General features: G+C 43.0%; 1 protein-coding gene across 3 annotated transcripts in view; it reads right to left on the bottom strand.

Annotated features, from left to right (window-relative positions):
• Nucleotides 1-16,619, bottom strand: part of PAN3 (poly(A) specific ribonuclease subunit PAN3) — an 86,270-nt gene extending 69,651 nt beyond the window's left edge. The window contains exons 1-3 of one of the 3 annotated variants that reach the window (XM_063331937.1): nucleotides 15,823-16,619; nucleotides 10,001-10,141; nucleotides 2,874-2,995 (exon numbers count right to left, since the gene is read on the bottom strand). In XM_063331937.1, the coding sequence (XP_063188007.1) occupies nucleotides 2,874-2,995; nucleotides 10,001-10,141; nucleotides 15,823-16,246 (687 nt within the window). In that variant the 5' untranslated portion in view covers nucleotides 16,247-16,619. The remainder of the gene's footprint in view (nucleotides 1-2,873; nucleotides 2,996-10,000; nucleotides 10,142-15,822) is intronic. The other 2 variants (XM_063331917.1, XM_063331926.1) reach the window with 2 other exon arrangements.
• Nucleotides 16,620-24,012: the final 7,393 nt, after the last annotated feature.

The following is a 24,012-nucleotide window of genomic DNA, read 5'->3' as shown; positions in this document are numbered from 1 at the left end:
AAAGTATTCCACAAAGTCAGACACAATAATGGTAACCCATACAGGAAAGCACGCTGCCAACTAACAGTCTTCACAAGAAGGATGTGAACAGCATGCAGGAGTAAGGCACGGAATCACAGGATTAACACTTAATTGTCTACCAAATGCATGTTCATTACACGTGTACTATGCATCTTGTGTCCTGAATTAGTCCCACTTATAATTTTCCCACTGAAAAAAATTAGACGATGTTATGAGGAATACAACTCAATATATAACCTTAAGGCTGCATCAGCAACGTAAACTTAACATTTCTTAATATCTAACTGTATCTCACCAGTGTTTTTCTATCAGTGTGTTTATTTGCATGTTTGCGCAATTTCCCAGTTTTAAAAAAACAAGCTGAAAATGTTTCCTCATATTGCATCACTGATGCATCTATTTGTGAACTACACAGATCCACCAGAGATGACTAAGTCAGTCATAGATGGAACTGATGTTTTCACCTGCAAAAGCACCACTGAGAGGCTAATGAGATATTTTACAGAAGACTTCTGGTGTTTCATCAATGGCAGAATAGTAAATTTCCAGTATCCTTAGTTTGAGTCAAGGACCTGGAGAGAAACAGGCACACGGATTTGTCTCCACCCTACTCCCCGCTAGCTTCGCATTACACCAACTTGTTTCTTTCTCCCAATTTCTGTGCATTTCACTTGCGCAATTCTAGTCCCCATTCTCTGAGTGTCCCACCAACGTCACCTCTCAGCTCCAGTCCCTCTGCTCAGCCTTTTCTAGTTCCTTATTCATTTATCTTCAGCTCAGTTTCTCTAAGCTCACAGCACATCTCTTTTCCCTTATACATCTTTCTGCTCCAATTAACACAGATGCAGCTCTCACTCAGTAAACACAGATCCATTTCCCTGCTGCTTCAGTTTGAAGTGGAAGAAAAGCAAATGAAGCAGATCAGCATTCCTGCTCGGAGTTCGGGCAAGGCCTAGATTAGGCCAGAGCTCTAAGTGCAAGAATGTACTCAAGCTGGAACATGCCAACGCAGACTACATCTTTGAGAAATTATCTAACATCTAGGAAGTCTCCAGTGAGTCTATATAAAGCAGTTTTGCAAAGGTTTAATCAAGTGACAAAACCCAAGCAAATTTTCATAGACAGAGCAAAAGGTATATCCTTGACACAACCACCAATCTATCAGATTTAAATTCTCCGTTACAAACCATGAAGCATTAGCATTATTCGAAGTAAAAGTCACTAAGTTTTTTCCCTTGTCTTGTTCTCCAAAGGGCTGATTGACATAGGAAACCTTATTCCAAGTGGCTAAACTTTGTCAGTATGGACTTAATTTAGAAGCTGACGCACAATCAAAACAGACAGCATTATCGGCTTCACCTAAGAAACAAAAAACTTAAATCACATGATTCAAAGGAAAAATAAAAAATCAATACAAGAATGCTTTTTAAACTGTAGCTTAATGCCTATAAGCACTTTCTCAACACTAATGAAATCCTTCTTCACAAGTAATTTTCCTTAGCCTCCAAAAGGTAAGAGGCACATAAATTTCTTCTCTTTTGTTAAAGAAAAGCACAATGCCTTGACTGTAATCTCATAGGCATTAGTAAAGTATTTAAAAATCCTATGAGCATTCATATTAGATGTATGCCTTATTGTCTTTCTAGAAGAAACAGTTATAATTAAAAATCTGTGTTTAGAAAGACACCAGTGTTGCTGTAGAACACAGTTTAAGGATACAAAACATAATGACTTTGCACTAAAAGGATAAAATTATATCATCCCAGTGATACCAAAACTTGTAACTGTACATACTATAAAGCAATAATCTCCTAAGTACTATTCTAGCTCCAACAGTACACTTTGGCATCAGAGGTTAAAATTTTTATGTTTAAATCATGCATCACTGAGTAGTAAACATTTCCATAGTTTTGCAATTCTGTTGAATGAGAAAATCCAGCCTTCTTGAAAACATGCAGGAAAAAAAAATAAATAAAAAGGGAACACACCTAATTATTTCCCACCTTTTGCTGAGTTATTTTTCAATCCATAATACAGCCACAATTGAGATCAAAGTAAGCTCATAAGGAGAGTTTCCTTGATATAAAAGAAGAGAGTTGTTGTCAGGACTCAGTGCGAACTGTTTGACTTGTGCTCTCTTTCATTTACCAGAAACTGGTTTGTCAAACCTTTGAGTACAGGGAGAGACCATCTTCTTTGCAGCTTTTAAAAAGCATAACAGTTTGAGGAAGTTATTATAGCGCTTCATGTGTTAATTAAATAGATACTCGTTTAGGTTTAAAATATGACAGCCTTTTGCTATAAAATTTGCATAATACTACCTACATAATAAGTTCTACCTCATGGGAGTTCCTATGCCAACATCTACAGAACACTATGAATACAAGAAAACATTTCAGAAGACTTAAGTGTATATTCAACATCAATGAACACCAACAGAGGTTGGGTTTACAAATTCCGACTCTTTTTGCCTTGTAATTTATTGGTTTGACATACATCACGTTTTGCTTCAGTGACTTTTGATCTTTGAAATGTTTCAAAATCTAATTTTTATATGTTTAGTAAAAGGCTATCAAAATTAGCTATAAGCCTAAAAACAAATCTAGGAACAGATAATTTATGTGGCAAAGCCCAATGCAACAGCTCAGATGTGTACCAATAAAAACAGCTCATTTTAAAGCAATGATATTGTTTCATTTCTATTTGCAAGAATTAAGTGAGTATATACTATGTATATCCTAGAAGATGACACATATCAGAAGGACCATTTTTCCTGCCTCTTGAACAGTTTTCCTTTCTTGGTGTGACGCCAGTCAAAACTAATGAAACGCTATACAATTCATTGCTATTACCTGCATCATGGGATACTTTGTTTCAGCGGGATTTCCAAATCCATTAACGCCAATGAAGCTGGTGCTAAAGTAGGAATCTGTGAGGCTAGCATCAGCTAACCCACCGCCATCTATCCCGGGAACTAAAAGAAAAAAAGAAAAATGTTTCATAAAAAATTTAGTTCATCATGGGTTTATTTGCTAATATCTCTTAAATATTTATTTTTTTTTGCAAGGGGGTAGAATAGTAAAAGGTTAGTGACACTATTTCAAACCTATCTTCTCAGCAAAACAACTAAAAACATATTAGTGCACAGAAGGAAAAGGAAACTTTATGAAACAGGTTGCTAAATGACAGCATATGCAGCATGAAGTTACAGCACAATTACAGGAAGAGGACGAAAAGTAAAAGACTGACAGAAATGATGAGGAGTTTGAACTTTAGAAAAAAGAATAACGAGGCAAGTAATAGTATCAGAAAGAAAATAAATCAACAAAAAAATGAGAAAGCAAGCTTACTTTAAGAAAACCTACATCTTGGAAATATATCTGTTAAGTACAGTTTTTAACTGGATGTACTGGTTTTTTTTAAAGGGTAACAGACAGAAAACGTGCATTTAAAACTATCTCAAGTCCTCTCATATAAAGCACGAAAAATTTAAAAAGCTTCCTTAAGAGCATAAGACTATTTTTATTAACTTATACTTCATAAAGGGGCAACAATTTTATGAAATGTGGCCAAAAAACTCTTTTGGACTGAAAGCAAATGTGAAGGATGTAAGAAGAAATTAATCTCCTGTCTAGAAACAAGCACCTTGACGTAAAAGCACAGTACTTCACCCACAAATAAATGAATTCAATACTACGAGACTACAGAGAACAACAAGAAGCAGTCATAATTAACGCAAAACACTCAAGCAGGTACTACTTTGATAACAAAAAAAAAAAAAAAAAAAGAGTTTACAATGGTATACAAGCCGCAGTTCAAATTAAGCTTCCACAAAAACACCCACAGCAAATTATAAAGACACTAATCAGTATGGCCAGGCCACTGCAAGCCAACAGGCATGAGTAATTGGTAGCTCCAAGGTAGGAAGGCACACATCCAACTCAGAAGAACATCCTGTACCAAGCCATCCGACTTGACCTCCTGGGAGGACTCGCAGCCAGCCAGTGACACCCAGAAACAACTTCCTGATCCTAATCCTCAAAGGAAATAAAATGCAACTTTGTGGCAGGGCTAAAGGAATGCCGATTATAACCCCTCAAATTTCATCAGAATGGGAATTTTCCCTCCAAAAGAGACTGCATAACCTGGCGAGCTATTTCCAGGCTGTAGACACAGGAAACAGCAAAAAAAGTACAGCCAGATGAAATCATGGGAAGGGCTGGAAGAGATGACTAGTAGCACCCATACTACAGCCAGATGGAAACACTGCCCAGCTGCACTCCCTGAGACTAGGGCTGCATGAACCAGCCAACCAGGGGTAACACCAACACCACAAATAAACCAAATACTTCGGCTGCAATTCAGACCAGCTTTGCAAGCAAAAAGCATTCTTAAAATATTGCTGCCAAATCTAGAACATTATTTGTACACTCTGCAGGTTTGAAGGAGACACCTAAGGAACTTTAAAAGATGCTAATTACTAATGAATTGCAACATTTTATATTTTTTAAGCTTTAAAAGTTAGCTAAAAGAGTAGGAAAATAAATTTTATTTTCCCCACACTATCCATGCCCTAGATCCTCCTTCATAATTTCAAAGGAACAGCCACAGAGAAACTCCAGAAGCCCTCTTGCTACATCCCTGACAAAGACAAAGCTTTTTTCCTTTGCCTTTTAAACATCTGTCCCTCTTTTGCCTTCATTTGGGAAATTTACATTCAAAAGCCTAGGGAAAGTATTTTATGGTTGAACTATTGTATCAGAGAAAATATTACTGTCTGCAGTAATGTCAATTACTGTCTCATCCTATCTGCTACGGTCAGTCCCCAACTCACACTGTGAAGGTTAGCATTTTAACACAACCGTTTTCTGGCACCATGAAAAATACTACCACCCGTTCATACAAGAAAGCCAAACGATAGCAAATCCATGTTTAATTACGAATAGTAGTTTCACTCTAGTTTGCCCATAAATTATTCAGGGTTTACTCTGTGTTTTTTATTTATTTTAGAAATGCATTTCCAATATAGCTTTCTCTGCCTGCATTTCAGCCATTAACAAAAACTGCTGCAGTTTTTATGCTACATCCTGATTCTAAAAGACCAAGAAAACCAGTTTAATTTCCAGGATCTACTGTCATTTCAAGGTACACTATATAATTTCAGCATTATATGTGCTATTTCATCTCATACTTCTGGCAGAAACTCCAGATTCTATCCAATTTTTAACAAACAACTAGCAAGCGACTCCCTCAGATTACACGATCAGCTTTCAAATTCTTCAGCCTCTGTTGAAGAATCAAGAAACAGCCGATTCTTTCCACTTCTCCCACTGCTCCTTGCTAGGCTAGTGAACTTAAGAACACACATACCTTCATTTCTCTGTTGGACAGATACAGTTAATGCACAAAACCCTTAAAACTGGAAAGAGTTAAGTGAAAACTTTCAAGTTTCACCATATTTATCAACAAGGCATGCAAAGAGCCCCCTCTGCATGAAGAAATCCCAGAGCTGACCTCCAATAACTCAAGACAGCTGCTACAGCTGCAGTTACCCAAAGCACTGGACCTGGCGCAGGTAGCCTCGTCAGGGCACAAATACAGCACCAGGTTCTCCACTCCTACTTTGGCTGAAACATCCTCAGCGTCAGGCACCTCAAGCTGCAAGCAGGACCAGGCTTTGGGTAACAACCCCAGTGCTGAGCAAGGCTGAAGACGCTGATGGAAATCACAAAATTCACCTCTGACACTGCTAAAATCCTGCTGCCTTTCCACTGCTAGCATTTGCTCGGCTAGCCAGTCCAAACCACTTAAAGCTGCTCAAAGCTACAATTCAGGCTTTCTATTGGCACACTGATACCTAACGGGGTGATACAAATTGAAAAAGCTATTCCAGAACTTCTTCTTTTATCTAGTTGTATGAAGACTATCTCTCTACTGAAGTGCAATGGTTCTGTCACGCTAACCAGCTTCCCTGTGGGGTTACCACCAATTGCTGTACTCCAGTGCTGATCCACCATCCTATCACTGAATTCTAACGGTGTTCCACCTGCTGCACTAACTGTAATTACTTCAGGGTGGCTTCCAACTATGAGGCTTTCTATTGTTCTCTTCCAAAAACAGTCTAAAAAAAAAAAACAGGTCAAATGATCTAAAAACACAACTCTAGCTAAGGGACCAACACCACAAGAAAACATACTCTGCAGGAACAACCAAAAGCAAACGATCAGAAGTAAGCTCCCTGGAGCAGAAGGCAGTTTTCTTGACAGTAGCTGATATTCAGAACAGAATGCTCTAGATGTGCTAAGTACAACTATTGCCTTCAAGAGAAAACTCAACACCAGCTTCCTTAAACTAACTTCCCTATAGTAACCAACAAGAAAATTAAGGCTAATGGAAAAGATGAAGCTTACGTAGGTAGAAGGAAAAAAATAATTCCTACATTTCCTATAGAATGAAATAAAAGTGTTCACTCTACACGCTCCATTTCTGTTCAAAGAAGGGACATTCAGCTGTTACAGTGATGAAAGCTCAGCAAATACCTAAACAGCCAAGGCAGTTTTACTGTATTTGGCACCTGGCCTTCTCCATGAGAAGTAGAAGGCTTTTATCCTCTTCTGCCAAACATTTGGCAAATCATAAATTCTCACTTGCTTCTGGAAGACCACAGTAGCTCAGAGCAGAAAAAAAGAAAAATGATTTATCATAAGCAATACACAGGAGAAGGTCTTCAGAAGTGGGCACGCTTCACCACACGAGCAGTGTGGTATTAAAAAAAATAGAAGTCTAAGCTGGAAAGAGAAGATTTTAGTCCCTATATAGTTTTTATTCTCATGTGTTTCCTAGTTTACATCAGACCCTATTCAAATTGTCTGTCCAGAACTTTCCTATATAGCAATTTTAAGCATAGACTTTCAAACATTCTGCACACAGTGCTATTACAATAACAAATAGAAAACAACTTCTGAGGTTTATACCTTTTCTCTCTTAAAGCACTGATTATAACTTTATTTAAGCAAGTTTAAACAATTTTAGAAAAGTCTTGAATTGGCTATTTTTGTCAAACGACAACAGTATTATCTATGCATTGAAGTTGTATATATTTTCAACAGGCTCTTCCTTGGAGAGAAGTAACAACTTCCTTATAAAAGTAGTAAGGTTGACTAGGCAGGTCTGAGAAGAAAAGATGGATATGCAAGGGAACTAGGAATCCAGTGGCGGGGCGGGGGGAGGAAACCCAAACGCTAACACGTTATGTAAGTACATATGCAAAAACAAGAAGAAATTTCTAAATTCTGTCAATATTAAAGCCAGAAGTTACATCCTGGCAATTCTGGAAAGAAATTAAATAAAACACCTTGAGAAATCCAGAAGATGTTTTCTACTTTTTATACACACATTATCTAATAATTTTTTGCTTGGTGAGTAACACTGCAGCTTAATGTGACAACTGCAATTAAAAATAAATATCTTCTTATATAATTCTTCTCCCACAGAATTTTAGCAGTAAGTAGGCTTCCCATCAGATGCAGGCACCAAAGAGAAAAAAAAATACAGATAAGATATTTTTGCCTTACTTATTACAAATACATTTTTCAGGAACAAAGAATCTCATTACACCTTAAGTGCTTGAGTACTACTGTAATGAACTCAACACACATGCTTCAACAGAATTGGTGGGGTTTGGTTGGTTTTAGTTTAACGCTTGTCTTTTTTAATACTAGCACTATCTGAATGCTAACACTAACATCATTTGAAATATGGCATTTATGATATTTTCATTCTAACATTTTACTAACCAGTAAACAAATACTATAATATCCTATACTACTTCTTTCATGAACTTAGTATCAGCACTGATCACCTCATAAACTGTTCTTAATATAAAAAAGGATCCTTTACCATAATGTGATATATTGCTCCAAAAATGAGTGGCCTAAAATAAGACCACAACAGATTTTTCTTGAGATTTTTTCAAAACAACAATTTAAAGATTTCTAGTGAGGTAATAAAACACAGATTGAAATAATTAATTTTGCTACTAACACTGCTTAAAAAACTGTACTACAATTATTTTTATGCTGGGAAAAATGTATATATAGAGAGGTAATCTTGATATAAACTCCCAGCACAGTAACAGTGCAGGCACTTTTCACCTCAACACAACTCGGTAAACTGAATCATAGGCTTACTGCATACATGTGCATACAAAGGACCAGGTGTTATCTCAGCTAGATATAAAGCAGTAAAAACTACAGTGCCATATCTCCAGTGGAATTTTACACGGAGATAGCTATCCTAATATTGAGACAGGAACAATAAAACTTTTATACAAAGCCTAGCTATATGGCAAGTCGTTTAAGGCTTGTGTCCTTTTAGTCTCCTAGAAGCACCGAGGTGCGATAGGAGCTTATGCTTGGCCTACTTTGTTTTATACTGACATGTTGGTATCAGGAAAGAATCATGTGCTTGAGGTGCTAGCACACCTGTACACCTCTGTAACAGTTCACACACACTATACATACTAGTATGTGCATCTCAGTGTTACTTTCTTTCTTACAGCCCCACTACTGTTGCAACTTGTCAGGGAAAGTGCATTCTCCGGTGTTTTTATGCCTCTCTTATTTAATGCAATGCTTTTAAAACACAGGCTAGGAATCACTGAAATAGAGACAACAGACAAAGAAAGAGAAACACACCCCCAGGCACGAGAGGCAAAAGTAAAAGCGCACGCCTGGGTTAGGATGCCGTGACAGAGAGTGCAGTTGGAGGGCAGACAGCACAAATGAACCAAGTTGGCTGAAAGGCAGACAGGAAGCAAAACAGTTTGGGAAATGCTGCCTTATTTACAAACACTCCCACTAGGCGATGAGATATTCATAGGCAAGCAAAGGAAAACAGTAATCTTTACCATGAAACTAAATGACTGGGTTGTCTCTTCTTTTTTTTTTTTTTTTTTTAAAGTTTATCTCTCATATCATGGAAACATCTTATAAAGACTGAAAAATAGGATAGCTGCCATCCTTTCGTTCTGTAAAAATCTCAGTAGAGAGTCTAGAGCAGCAGGACTCCTCGTCATGGATCAAGTCCAAAAGCACAGTGATAATACAAATTAAAATTGATACTTTTTCAAAGGAGTCACCAGAACTACTCTGTTATCAGAAACAGCAATTCAAAGTAATGCAATTACTTAATATCACAGTTTCCAGAGCTAACCCTCTTCAAAAGCTTTCACAATTCCTCATATATTGCATCAAATTATTCAATAACCCACATCAAATTTTTCAAAGCACACATGTTTAAGCTTTTGTTTTTAATAGCCTCCCTGCACCTACAACTCAACTTTTTTATATATAAATAACTGTACAAAATGCGTGCAGACAACCTGAACAGAACATTAGGTCATTTTTCACAACAGTGGGGGAGAATGCATAAAAGAAAGGAAAGGTGTCCCTGGCAGTTGCATCAGCATTAGACCAACCGAAGTTGAGGGATAATAACTTGTACAATGCATGTCTCTGCTCTCACTTTTGTATATCTGTACCTTGTTTCTAAATCTCTATTCTCAAATAAAAATAAAATTAAAAAAAGGGTCAGGAGTAAAAGGCTGTTAGGAAGCAAATTAAAAAATACAAGTAAGTTCTAAGCACAAAGTATCTCTGAATATCAAACAAAACAATCACATAATCAGAACTTTTTTAACTCCTGGAAGACTCATGGAACAAACACACACGCACACACAAAGCGTGATCTACTCCAACTCAACTCCAACACACAGTAATTCACCACACCATTTTTCTGGCTGTGTAATGCATTACATCTTTACTAGAAAGCAACTGATCAGGAAAACAACAGCTTACTATCTAAATCCCTCCACTGACCCCCTTTCCATCAGCTGCCCCATGACCAAGATTATTTTTTTCTGCTTTTGAGGTTCTACAGAAGTGCTTCTGCCTGTGTTTATCACCCCACCCTCACTTACCATTTGTCCACTTTTCCCGCAGCAGTCTAAATTTGCTTCTAGGTGTTTCCTTACACATGGAACTTTTTCTGAGCTGGTCCCCAAGGTCACTATTTTCTGGGCATTCAAATCCTTCCTGAAGGCCCACTCCTACAGTGATACCTACAAAAAATCGGTTATCTAATACCTGCTAGATAAAAACTACACGGGGATTCTCTGTATCTTAAAAAACATTATCATAACTTCAAATTATTACAATAAAGCATATAGAGTTTGCTCATATAACGTTAACTATATCCCACACACACACTTATTTTCATCTTTGCCTCTGAAGCAGAAAAACAGTTACAACAGTAACAGTGCTTTCTTTACATTTTTCAATACCCAACACAGAGCGGGTACTACCAGAAACAAATAATTACCAGTACTCCTCAGGTATCTGTAATTCCTGTGGAATATCTGAACTTTGAATGACTTCCCATGCAATGTGGAAAATCCACAAAGTATATAAACAGATATAATCAGTTTCAAAGCCAATTAATAGTGTATTTTTTTAAGAAGTTTCATATGCTAAAACTGCCCCTCAAAATTCCATATAACTTTGCAGACTGACAAATTTTTCCTTCCCTCCTTCCTCTTTCATCAGCTCCCCCCAATAATTTTCCTCACCATTTCGTTTCCACATGAAACATGTAAAAGCAGCAAGAAAAAACATGCCTATAATTTCCTGATTCTGGAGTTGACATATGAGACAAAAAGTGATTAAGTGAAATCAGTAATTTTCATCTTCTGACATGCATCTGTAACTGATTATTGTTTTTAGTCTTCAATTCTCAGTCGTCTCTAACCATCTCCAAATGTCCCAAATGTCTCTTCAATTCTCAGAATTGTCTCCCCTCTTCTTAAAAATATTTAGAGCAAAACAAGATGAAAACTGTATCATCTATCAACTCCTGGAAAAGGCATCAGGAAAATTCAAATGGGAAACATCTCTCTAAAATGAAAACCAAGGCATACAACAACTAATACAGCATCACTTGCAAAAAGTATAAACAGGTTTGGAAAAAATTCTCAGCCACACACCTTTACTATAATACCTATTTTTCTGTATACAAGCAAAGAAGAAACAAACCCAGAGAGAAGTGACCAGTATGTGACATACCGCAACTACATTTATATTTATAAGTTTGAGATAACTGGCTGTTTCTAAATACTTCAAGCTGTAAATACTGAAATTCTACCAAAGATAAGAAAAATCCATATTCAGAATAATCCTGACCATTGTTTTATTGCATTAAGAAGTGTAATCCAACAGATTACCTTTAGTATCTGTTTTGCCTAAATAGCTTATCTTTCTATTTTTTCTATATCCACTGCTTCATTTTGTTTAAAAAGGGAATGGACTGGTAAAGACTTAAACACCTTTTAAAAAGTAGAAAATATACAAATGTATAGGGTCTTTCCAAGCCAAGAGTACTTATGGATTTCACAAAACCTAAGCTGTAATGCTCACAAAGCTAACCACCAAGTGATTGCATACAAAGAGTTGCTACAGCGGTGGCCGCGATCCACTACATAACATGCGGGTGGCGGGCTGCAAAAACAGACATAATGCTTTTATTTGGCTAAACCAATGCAACCCAAGCCTTGATGCTCCTTTCTACCTTCTCACAGGCTGGCAACAAAGTCTATTCACAGACAGGCTTTCCCAACAGCTGTGAAGAAACGCAGAGCGAGGGTGCTCGGGGCAACATCGTGGGTGCTGTATTTCAACTACAGATTTCCTAGGAGGGCTTTGAGAAAGGCTTTCTGGTGGAGAACCGGATGAAAAGGTCTGAGGAGGAGAGGGTGAGCTCACCTCTGGCCAGGGGACCTGGGCCGGCAGCAGCACCACCGCCGTGGCCAGCTCCTCGGCCGGCGGCTCCGGGGACAGCAGTGACCACCCGCTGCCGCCACCACCGGGCCCCGAGGACACCAGGAGCTCCCAGCTCAGAGGCTCTGGTTCGGTCGGGTTTATAGGAATAAAGACAAGATGAAAGAATGAGCGCTATGTATCAGGTACTTCATGGCAAAAAGCAGGGTGGGAGTTAGCAAATGCTTAGAGCCATACCTCAGCTCGTCGCTAGTAATATATAACATGATGTCTACATGCAAAAGAGTATCACATTTGTTAAACTACTCAAAAGCCAATAAATACAATTGCAGTTACCCATGCAACTTTAACTTATCCAACTTACATATTGACATGAATACATTTTAACACTGCAATGACATTTTTCTCTAGGCACTCCCTTGGGAAAGCGTCGAGAAGAGGCAGTGCCCTAGGAAGGAGCCAGCAGGCTGCCGTTTGCTTCTTACAGAAGTTGGAAAGTGCCAGAGAGAACAGAGAGCAAATACAAGAGAAGTTTTTCCATGCTATTACGTCCCCTACCCATCGCTCCCTAGGCTATTCCTTAAAATCCTATTAACCAATCATATCTTTTCCCTCTAAATGACAAGCAACAGTCATTTCCCCACCTCTGCTCCTTCTACAGCCTTCTCCAATAAGGTACTGCAGCTCATTGGGCTGACACATGGGACATGCATGTATTAGAAAAGCACCATGTGCAGATTTTGGCAGCTAACAAATCTGGAGGAAACTTTTTTCTATTTTTTTTCTTCCCCCTCCCCTTTTTTTTGGTCACAGAGGTCCTATGTGAAAATTATTTTATTTATTATCATTTTTAAATAAACTTTAGACCGGTAATACCAGCTACACTTCCTATTTTGTAGGAAGCTATTTTGTCAGCTGTCCACCTTAGGTCACACAGGTGAAACCACGCAGAAGGCTGTGCGCTTACAGCTCCAGGGGAAGAAGCAGGGACCATGCTTTGAACACACGTGCTCCAAGTGTCGAGTAGTTTGGGGGTAGTGGGCAGCAGGGCTAGCTTCTGAGAGCAGGCAGAGTTCATTGGCATGGTCCGTCTTGTTCCCCAAGAACATAAAACGCCACACAGTCAGGCCAAATCCACATTTAGCCCACTACCTCATCCCTGACACCGGACAGCAGCGGATATATGGAGAAAAGCATAAGCGTGAGGCAAGGATAAAGCAGGATTTCCCAGCAGGCTCTCAGCCATATGTAGGGGAAGATGAGTCTGATTCAGAGATGATTTTTTCGCATTTAATAATCTCAAGCAGAGTTTTCTTCCAAGAATATCTGATCACTTTTGGAATCCCTGTCAGATGTTAGTATCCAAAACATCTATGGCACAGAATAGCTTAACCACATGTCATGCAAGAAACTTCTCCCTCTTAGTTATGAAGATGTCACCTGCTCATTCCACCTCATGCCCTCAAATTGAAATACTTCTGCATTGGAGTATTTCTTGTACTTTCACAGTTCATCTTCTCCTTATCACTCAACTTTCTTATCACCTACGTTGTGAAAATAAGTTAGTATTTGGGAAGCCTTTGTGATTACCACAGAAAAACCTATAAGTAAATTAATAATCCTGTACTCAAAGCAGGATTAGAGTAACGCGCATGTTAGAATGAGGCACTGACCCACTTTTAACAATAAATAGGACTACACAGTTAATTAGTCAATGAGCATTATCTGCTCTGTGCTCTGAATGAGACTGGGGTCCAGCAAGGGCGGAAGAAGAGAAGGTGTCATCCACAGCCACGTAACTGAAGACCACTAAATACTTTTGAATTAGGGAAGAAAGTCAGTGAGACTGTACAGGCAGGAGATTTTGGCAGTTCCCAATTTCATCATCTTCGTCTCAGAACTTCATTACTTAATAGAACTTTGTGTGTTGCATCCTACATCCATAGAAATAAAACCTTCATTCCATCCATTTGGAAATCATACTGTTAACACCACGGGTCATCAGCAAGGTAAGGATTTTAGACATCAGCTTGTCAGTACCTATACAGATCAATTTCAGACTTTGAGCAAGGATTTTCCTTGCTTATTTCACAAACATATGCTGAAGCACAGACACTTAGAAGCAAGACTGGGTCCACTCCCTGGCTCCTCAACTTTAATTTCTCACTCCTTCCTTTCCTTACTCTTTTTTCCTAGTTAGTCTCGTTCCTGGAAGATCTTCTTCTACCAGCCCAAGCTTTTGCCTCCTATAACTTCAAGCGAGTTGGCATTCCCAGCAGGTAGTCACTGATAACACCAGCGTGGGTTTGTCCATTCTTCATGCCCTCACTCCTCACAATGGGTGCAACTGCAGAGAGCTCACATAGTTTTAAACATCTGACACATTCAATAGAAGCAAGTTTTTCAAATAATTTAACTGCTCAGCAGTATCAAGCTTAGAGCACACAATAATTCTGAGGGTTTTTTCTTAGATTTAGGGTTTGGGAAGATTTTGGAACTCTTTCTTACAAGAACAGCCTCCCTATAGAAGCTTTTACTCCCAAGCCAAATTATGCACCCTCTCCCCAAGCCTGAACCCCCTAGTTTAATAGATTTTAATGATTTCCTTTTGTATAGGGAAAAAGTGTATTTTGTGCCTAACTCTGTCCAAAAGAAAAATGAACAAAGACTTATCGCTGCTGAATCTCTCTAAGATATTTCTACCTGTAAAAAAAAAAAAAAAAGGCAGGCAAGAAAGGCTTCAGTTTGAACAATTAAAGTTCGACAACATGATCAAAATCTGAAAATTGCGTCTTTTAATAGAAAGCATTAGGCAATTTTATATTATAGGCTCCTCCTGGAAGGGTAGGCATGACAGTGCTGTGTTAATGCAAAACACTGACAAGCTACCAACTGCAGAAATAAAACTGCTCACTGGCACAAGCTCAGCACTCCTGGCAAAATAGCAGTTGCAGGTCCTGAAACACGTATCACGCACTAAAAACCTACACACAGGATGTTCAGCATGGTTGCATCTTAATTTCAGAAAAAATATGGTTGTGACCATTTAGTAGTTGAGTCATTTAATGTAAACAAATACCAGGTTTATGACAGAAATCAATAATGCAACCAAGCTTAATAGACTCATTTAAAGGGGCATGACTTTTCTGAAGGAGCATCTTTTCCTAGCTGCCAAGTGCTGCTTCACCTACTGAGGGAATGGTTATTAAAATCAGTTTGCTGCAAACACCATCTAACTACTGGACTGCACATTCAGAAGATGCGTAACCAACCAGTAACACCAATGCTGCTCCGCATGGCGTACAGGCAATCTGAACTCTCACCATTTGAGAAGGGGCTGTATACAAAGGCTAAAAAAGCCTTGGGAAAAGAAAATTTAGAAGGAATTTCTGCTCATGGCAGCAGATAGTACAGATATATATAGTTATTTTTATATTTTTTTTAATGCAATATTTCAGCTGGAACATTTCAAACTTCCAAGCGCTGTAACTCCGTATAGGTTGTTTGGAAGAGCCCACCCAAGGGTACCACCACCTGCCACCATCCCCCTCCCGGCCGGACTTTGGGCAGGGAGGTCCGGCGGACCCGCACCGACCCCGGCGCTGAAGGGACCGACGAGCAGCTGCCCGGCTGCCCCCCAAACCCGGCCGGGAGGGAGGAGGAGCCCCTTCCTACACACACACCTGCCCGTTCCGTCCCCATCAGTACCGGCCGGGTCGGTGCCTCGGGGCGGCCGGCGCATCCCCGTCCCGCCCGCCCGGCACCTCCGCGGCCCCGCAGGCGGGGAGGGCGGCCCGGGGACCCCCGCCGCCGCCACCATGGCTGTTGTTATTTGTTTCCGGTAGCACCACAGCGTGTCGGGGAGCGGGAACAACGCGCCGTCCGACCCCCCTCCACCGCCCCCCCCACCACCATCCTCCCGCCATCGCCCCCGCCCCACCCCACCCCCGGGCCGCTCCGCCGCACTCACTCGCCAGCCGCGGGCCATCCAGCCCCCCGCCGCCGCCGCCTCCGCCGCCGCCTCCCGCCCCCAGCTCGGCTTTCTTAGGCCCCACCACCGCCGCCGCCGCCGGGCCCGGGCTGGCCCCGTGCGGCGGGTAGCCAGGCCCAGCGGCGGCGGCCGGGGGGATGCCGAGGGGGAGCCCGCCGAGGGGAGCCGCGGGCCCCGGGCCGGCGGGGGCGGCGCCGGGCTCCTCATGCAGGAACTGGCACTCTTCGCCGTAGAAGCAGGTCTTGTCCTTGGCGTAGTAACGGCAGAACTTCAGCTTCACGGCACCGCCGCCGCCGCAGCCGCCGGCCCCTGCCCCGCCGGCCGCCGGCCCCGCCACCGGTGGGGGGGGCGGCGGCCCCACCACCGGCGACGGCGACGAGCAGGGCAGGCCGCTGCTGTTCATGGCAACCGCCCCGCCGCCGCCGCCGGGGTCGGCACCATGGGGAAGGAGGGCGGGCGGGAGGGGGCGGGGAGGGGGAAGGGGCGCGGGAACCGCCGTCACCCCGGGCTCCGGCCCCGGCTACCGGAAGGGGGAGGAGGGGGCGACTCGGCGCCTCTTAAAGGGGCCGCGCGGCCCGCGGCGGGGGCGGCGGCGCCTCCTCAGTGGTCCCGGCGCTCGGGGTTGTTTATGCCATTTTCCTCTTCCTGAGCGGCCGGGCGGGCGCGCCTGCGCCGGCGCGGGGCATGATGGGTAGCGCCGCCGGGCCGGGCCCGGCCGAGCCGCCCGGCTCGGGGCTGAGGTGGAGGGGGAGGAAGGAGCTTCGGGCGGCCCCAAACGGGGTGTCCGGCCGGGGTGAAGGAGGTTGGGGGCCGGCACGGAGCGAGCCAGCTGCCCAGCCGGCTTGGCGGGGTGCGGGAGGGCGTTAAGCGTCCGGCGCGGCGGCAGGCGGCTGTTAACGGCCGTCTCGACGGGGCGAACGGCAGGTGCGGGTGACCCCTCCCCGCCGCTGCCGCCCGGCCCTGCCCTCGGGCCGGGGGAAGGCAGAGCCTGGTCCCGGGGCCGCTCGGCTCCCGTGCTGGGTCTCATGCCTCTTCCACCTCCTGGGGCAGAGGGGGTCAGGCCGCCGGCGGTGCCGGCAGGATCTCAACCGATTTCCCCCCAAAATAACGCAGGTACCTCATTGCTGAGGGAAGACCCAGGGCAGCCCCTCCACTCTTCCCTGTGAGAACAGAGCCTGAGGGATTCTGCCCTTCCAGCAGTCGAAGCGGCGGGCTTGCCGTTTTTAAGGGGATGTTTGAAGTGTTTTCCCCTGAGCGTGGAGAATTTTTAAGTGAATTTTCAGTGACTCGCTAAGCTAGTCAAGCTTTTTATTTTCCCCTCAATCAAATTGCTGGCATAGCTTGTGGTGCAGTCACTGAAATGATGTATATAGTGGGAAAACCATCATATGTTAAAGCACGCTTGTCATTATTTTGGTAAGAAAAACATTTACTGTAGAATTAAGATTCCTTTTTGTCTGTCATAGTCTTCTCTCTTATTAAAAACGAAAAGGAAATCAGGGCCTGCTTCCAAGATGCTTTGACAGTTTGTGCAGAAAGAAATTTAAAAAAATAATGAGTGAGCTTTTAAATGCCACGTTGGAACAAATCAAAGTCTTTCTTCCTCAGATAAAGTCTTTTAAAAAGACTTCAAGAAGTAAGCGTGCCTTAAGCTGAAATCTCAAGGTCAACATTTTTGCATTTGGAAGCGTGGCTTCTCCAAGGGAATGAACCGGCTGAGGAAAAAAGGTAGTTGCTCTGCAAAAGAAGGTTGGACAGAAAACTAGAGAAGAGCAAGGCTACAAGAGTCGGGGCTCAAGTTCTAGCCTGGTATCCCAAGAAAACAAGATGAAAGATATCATATCTCTGTTGTTCCTCAACAATTTTCAGCCTTTTGCATCATTTCAACTGTATGGCAAAAAGCTTACAGCTTCTGCGTTCCTACAAGTTCAGAAAAGTAGGCAAAAGGGTGGAAAAGCCCTGTTGGTTTCTCCATTAAAGTCTCCGTGTTGTAGCTCAGAAACAAACCGCAGGAGATTCCACGGGGGTGCCCTCATAAATGCCTCGACCATGGGAAACATTTCAGTCCCAACCTGCGCCTTCTTAGATAACCAAAATAGGTTTAGTTCATGGATCAGAGGTGGTCCCAGCTGCTTTAGCTGAGGTGCCCACAGCACTACGAGTTGTTTATCAGTCAGTCCCCCAGCATCAGTGTTAGGGGAGCACATTGTTTTCTGTCCCTTTATCCTGCTCGCCCGTGCCCTGGGAAGATGCCAGCACAGGACAGAGGTCTCGAGCAGATGGGGCCTTCACAGAGATGGAAGATGGCTTCATAGAAGTGAAAGATGTTGTGTTGAGGTGACGCCAGGCATGAGGGAAGAGATGAACTCAGTATGCTGAAGCCCTATTACCATCAGTCTGTTTACCACCCCTTATTCCAGCATTGATGTCCCCTGGAAAAGCATCCTTTTCCTCCAGAAAGGTCAGACTGAGTGGACAAGTTATATGTGCGTGTGAGGAGATTGGAAAGGGTTGCAGAAAGATGTTAATATAAAGGGAGAAGAAAAATCTCAGCTTTCACCCAGAGCTTTCCCAAGCCCTGTGGATCTTTTATCCAGAGCTTTAGTACTGTGGATTTAATGGCATCAAGTTATCTTACAAGAGATTTCATGATACACATAGGGAAATACCTTTTCTGGGTAAACTGGTTGAACATGAAATGACTTCTTCCAAGCAAAGGCTTCAATTGTGTAACCACTCCCATCACTGAAGTGTATTCTAACCAGTGTTTGCAACCTTGTGAATCTGCTTTTCCCACAGCTCTTTTGCTGATCCGTGCATATGTCTAATATTACATACACACAGTGAGGTTGTGAACAAGGACACAAATGGGCTTGTTTATACACGACCCGCATTTTCTCTGTCTGCATGCTGTAGCTCGGGTTGAAAACATTCCCACTGGATGCAGGAAGAGCTGAGATAGCGGAGCGGGCAGTAGCACGTGATCGTGCCAGGCAGAGTGCCTGGATTGCAATGAGACATGTGGGATGGTGCCAAGGGCGCTCAGGTTCTCCTTCACCGAAGTCAGTGTAAGTGCTGTACCTGAGCCACTGAACATCAAACCGGCTTGGAAGCGTCCCTCGTCTTTTCTATGTTCTTTTGGCCAGTAATAATGGGAAGAGGCTCAAAATGGCATGAGCTTCTTTTTGTCGCACTGGCAAGCTCTCACTTCTGTCTCTTCAGTTCTGTTAACTATATATAAGGGCTTGGCCTGAAGACTTGACCTGCAGCTACTGAGTGTCCATATGGGAGCCTGACACTTTCTTATTAATCAAAACCATGCATTCTTCTCCCGAATTTTGTTTCCATTGCCTGTTCCTGCTGGTCAGACAGAGTGATGAGGAGTTCTGCCAGCCATCTCCTGGAACTTATTCCGCTGCCTCATGCAGTGCACAGAGACTTACTGGGCATTCCTGCAACGTAGTGATTGATGATATTATCATTTATTTTTTCCACAACTAGGTCCCCTTTTAATTGAACCTGGCACCTATATGGAGCGTGCTGCTGCTCCTCTCCTGGGCACATACCCAGATTTACTTTGCACAAGATCCAGGGAGAAAGACAAAGGAGAAACACATAGATGCCCCTGGGTCTTGTCCCACTTTGTAGTCAAATCATAACCGTGGTGTGCTTTTCGACCCAGAAATGGGGAAATACTCCTGTATGCATGCATGCAGGCGTAGCCAAGTGACAGTTTTTATGAGTTCTGTCAGAAAGGCAGAACCAAACATTATGAGATAAAAAATTGGAGGGGGGGGGGAAGGGCAGGAGAAAAAAGGAAATCCTTGAGAAGGAAAGCCCTGCCAAGAGCTCTTTTTTCCAGCCAAATCAGGTTGTAAGTGCCAAATAGCTCTCCCCTAACATTCAAACCAGTGTTGAGAAAGCCATGTGTGCTATTGAGAGTGACAGTTTCTCTTTGTGTCGACCCAAAATTAACATGTTTAATAAATCATGTGGAAACAGATCCTGAAGTGCAGGCTGGCATCAGATAATGCGATAATGCGAACGTATAGCAATACTTTTTGAGGGATAGAATTATTGTAGCTGTGATTTTTTTTTTAAGGCATAGGCAAGACAAGTTTTGTAAGTAGGAATCTTGTTGAACCAACAAAGTAGTTGAAAAAAGCAATACATGAACACTGTTTTTTTCAACAGTACCAGTTGGTCTATTAAGAGATATTATCTCTACTTACAAAACTGGCCTTGCTTAATATTATTGAAACACATCAAAGGAAATACTTCTAAAATTTTTTTCACATATTCTGAATTTAAACTTAAAGTCTATCATTATAGTATCTCATTAAGAAAAAAAAATGAGCAAGATTTACTAAAATATAAGCATGATCAGAGTTCACAGTATATTAGACAAGAATTTAGCATTTGTTCATTTATTTTTTGAAGGAAGAGTAATAAAGCCTGATAGTTCAGGACGTACGGACGTACACGCACTGCTGTCTGAAGTCTAAGGGAAATTGCCACTCTTGAGAGGATTATTCCATGAAATTAGGGGTTTTTTTTAATCTTCCTTTGAAGTGTTTGAGAATGACTTATATGGCAGTCAGGATAATGGATTGAATGGACCAACTTGTTGTGGCAATACCCACGGGTCCCTAACTAGGCAGTTGTTTTTAGTAACAGTATCTGGAACAAACCGAATGTTGCTCCTAACCAGACTCCCATTCACATGCAAAAAGAAATTCATTCCGACTCGGTGAAGTTTTGAATTCAAATCAAGTAGCAAGTCAGGAGTTGACCCTGAAGTGCTCCTGGTAACACCTACGTTAATAATGTATGCTAACATCTACATTAATAATGTATGGGGAGGGAGGTCTAGCCCTAGGCTGGAGTTCGTATTAGTACGAGCACTAAAATGTAAGTCTAGTTTCACTGTACTGGTAATCCGGTCATATGGTTTAGCTAGGGAGTTTCTTACCATGTGGCTACTCCCACTGGAGCTGGCTTTATCTAACTGTTGCAGTGAAGGCCAACCATGATGTGACATAACTTAGATAAAATACTTGGTAACAGAAGCCACTTTCCCATAAGAGCAAAAAACCTTTTCTCACTCAGAAGAATGCTTTACTGTCATACACATGTGTATGTGTATATGTCATATATGACACATTTGTTGAACCCCCTCCACCCACAGTCCAGCATACAATCATAGAATTGTTAGGGTTGGAAGGGACCTTAAAGATCATCTAGTTCCAACCCCCTTGCCATGGGCAGGGACACCTCCCACTAGATCAGGTTGCTCAGAGCCCCATCCAGCCTGGCCTTAAAATCTTCCAGAGATGGGGCTTCCACCACCTCTCTGGGCAACCTGTTCCAGTGTCTCACCACCCTCATGGTGAAGAACTTCTTCCTAACGTCCAGTCTGAATCGACCCATCTCTAGCTTTGATCCATTCCCTCTAGTCCTACCGTTACCCGACATCCTAGAAAGTCCCTCACCAGCTTTCTTGTAGGCCCCCTTAAGATACTGGTAGGCCACTGTAAGGTCTCCTGGGAGCCTTCTTTTCTCCAGACTGAACAACCCCAACTCTCTCAGTCTGTCCTCATAGGAGAGGTGCTCCAGCCCTCTGACCATCCTTGTGGCCCTTCTCTGGACATGTTCCAGCACGTCCATATCTCTCTTGTAGTAGGGGCTCCAGAATTGGACACAGTACTCCAGGTGGGGTCTCACGAGAGTGGAGTAGAGGGGGAGAATCGCCTCCCTCGACCTGCTGGCCATGCTTCTCCTGATGCAGTCCAGGATACAATTGGCTTTCTGGGCTGCTAGTGCACACTGACGGCTCATGTTGAGCCTCTCGTCCACCAGCACCCCCAAGTCCTTTTCTTCAGGGCTGCTCTCAAGCCAGTCACTGCCCAGCCTATATTGGTGCTTGGGATTGCCCTGACCCAGATGGAGGACCTTGCACTTGGTCCTGTTGAACTTCATGAGGTTGGCATGGGCCCACCTCTCCAGCCTGTCAAGGTCCCTCTGGATGGCATCCCTTCCCTCCAGCGTGTCAGCCGCCCCACGCAGCTTGGTGTCATCAGCAGACTTGCTGAGGGTGCACTCTATGCCACTGTCCATGTCCCTGACGAAGATGTTAAACAAGACCGGTCCCAGTACTGATCCTTGAGGGACTCCACTTGTCACTGGCCTCCACCTGGACATGGACCCATTGACAGCCACCCTTTGGGTGCGGCCGTCAAGCCAGTTCTTTATCCACTGAATTGTCCATCCATCAAATCCATATTTTATCAGCTTGGAGACCAGGATGTCATGCCGGACAGTGTCATGCGGGCTTTGCTCAGGTCCAGGTAAATGACGTCAGTTGCTCTCCCCTTGTCTATAGATGTTGTGACCTCATAGAAGGCCACCAGGTTTGTCAGGCACGATTTGCCCTTGGTGAAGCTGTGTTGGTTGTACCCAGTCACCTCTTCGTTATTCTTCTGCCTCAGCAGTGCCTCCAGGAGGATCTGCTCCATAATCTTACCAGGCACGGAGGTATAGGTCTTACTGGCCTATAGTTCCCTGGTTCCTCCTTCTTTCCCTTTTTGAAAATGAGGATTATGTTTCCCCTTTTCCAGTCAGTGGGGACCTCACCAGGATGCCATGACTTTTGGAATATGATAGAGAGTGGTTTAGCAACCTCATCCGCCAGTTCCTTCAATACCCGTGGGTGTATCCCATCAGGTCCCATGGACTTGTTCACTTTCAGGTTCATCAGATGGCCACAAACCTGATCTTCACTTGCCACGGGCAGTTCTGTCCAACCCTTGCCATTGTCTTCTGTGACTCCGGGAGTGTGGCTGGAGCCCTTGCCCGTGAAGACTGAGGAAAAGAAACTGTTGAGAACCTCGGCCTTCTCCATATCACTTGTCACCAGCCCCCCCATTTCCTTTAGGAAACCCATTTGCCATCTTTAGGAATAAGTTAATGTGCCAGATTTTATATATTTATTTTGTCCAAATCCAGTAGATATGAACTGTCCTAGCTGATGGCAGCTTTCACAGAAGTTTTTAAGCTGAAAGCATCACATGTACATTAAGACTTCTGATACCAGATCAGCTGAATCACCAGCAACAGATTTTCATACTCATGATTAAGAAAGTCTATGTTTGTTTCTTCTTGTGTGAAGCACAAAAAGGCAAAATATCTTCAACAAAATCCCAGCAGCTTCCAGTGAATGCATCACACAAGAGAAAACAAAGGACTTTGCTCGCTTGCAAATATTAAATCAAAGGACAAGCATCTACTGTTTCGCTGTACATGTAGGTGTTCAGACAGGTCATTGCCCTGCCACCCAGCTGCCCATGAGCAGTAGGTGACTGGAGTAGATTGCTCGTAGTTTCAGAACAGAAGCACAAACTGTCTACCCCCTGGTTTCTGAGGGCAAAACCTGTATATAGATGTGGTGTTGAAAGGGAAACAAGAAAGTACAGGACAGACATGGACTGGAGTGAGTCCAGTGAAGAGCCATGAGGCTGATTAAGGCATTGGGGTATCTGCCATGTGAGGACAGGGTGAAAGGGCTGGAACTGTTCAGCCCACAGAAGAGAAGGCTCAGGGGGATCTTATCAATGGGGGGAGAGGAAAGAAGACAGAGCCAGTATGGTGACCAGTGACAAGCCTGAGGCAACAGGGTAAAAGCTAAAACACAGGAGGTTTCCTCTGAACATCAGGAAACAGTTTTTCACTATGAGCATGGTTGAGCACTGAACAGATTTCCTGTAGAAGTTGTGAAGTCTCAATCCTTGGAGATATTTAAAACCCGACTGGATGTGGTCTGGAGCAACCTGTGCCAGCTGATTGTGCTTTGAGCACAGGGCTGGACCAGGCGATATCCACAGGTGTCTTCCAATCTCATCCATGCTGGGACTGTGTACCAGTGAGGACTGTGGAAAAAAAAGGCAACCTGCCAGCCAGGAAAGCTTGTTGCCAGCATGGCATTTCCTTGTTTGCAATGATTTCTCTAAGGATTCCTATACTTCTTTCCTGGTTTTTGCATCCTTGCAAATATGTCTCTCCCTAGTTTTCCTATCATTTCAGCTCCTCCCTTTCCACTGCATCACATACAAACTCGTCTTCAGCACCAGAGTGCAGTGGTATTGCCTCAGTCTCTATTTCTAAGGCAGTCTT

The sequence above is a fragment of the Chroicocephalus ridibundus genome, chromosome 1 (assembly GCF_963924245.1).
Source record: "Chroicocephalus ridibundus chromosome 1, bChrRid1.1, whole genome shotgun sequence".
NCBI classification, from domain to species: domain Eukaryota; kingdom Metazoa; phylum Chordata; class Aves; order Charadriiformes; family Laridae; genus Chroicocephalus; species Chroicocephalus ridibundus.
The sequence above is the reverse complement of the archived record's forward strand: the minus strand, read 5'-3'. Positions and strand labels throughout refer to the sequence as shown.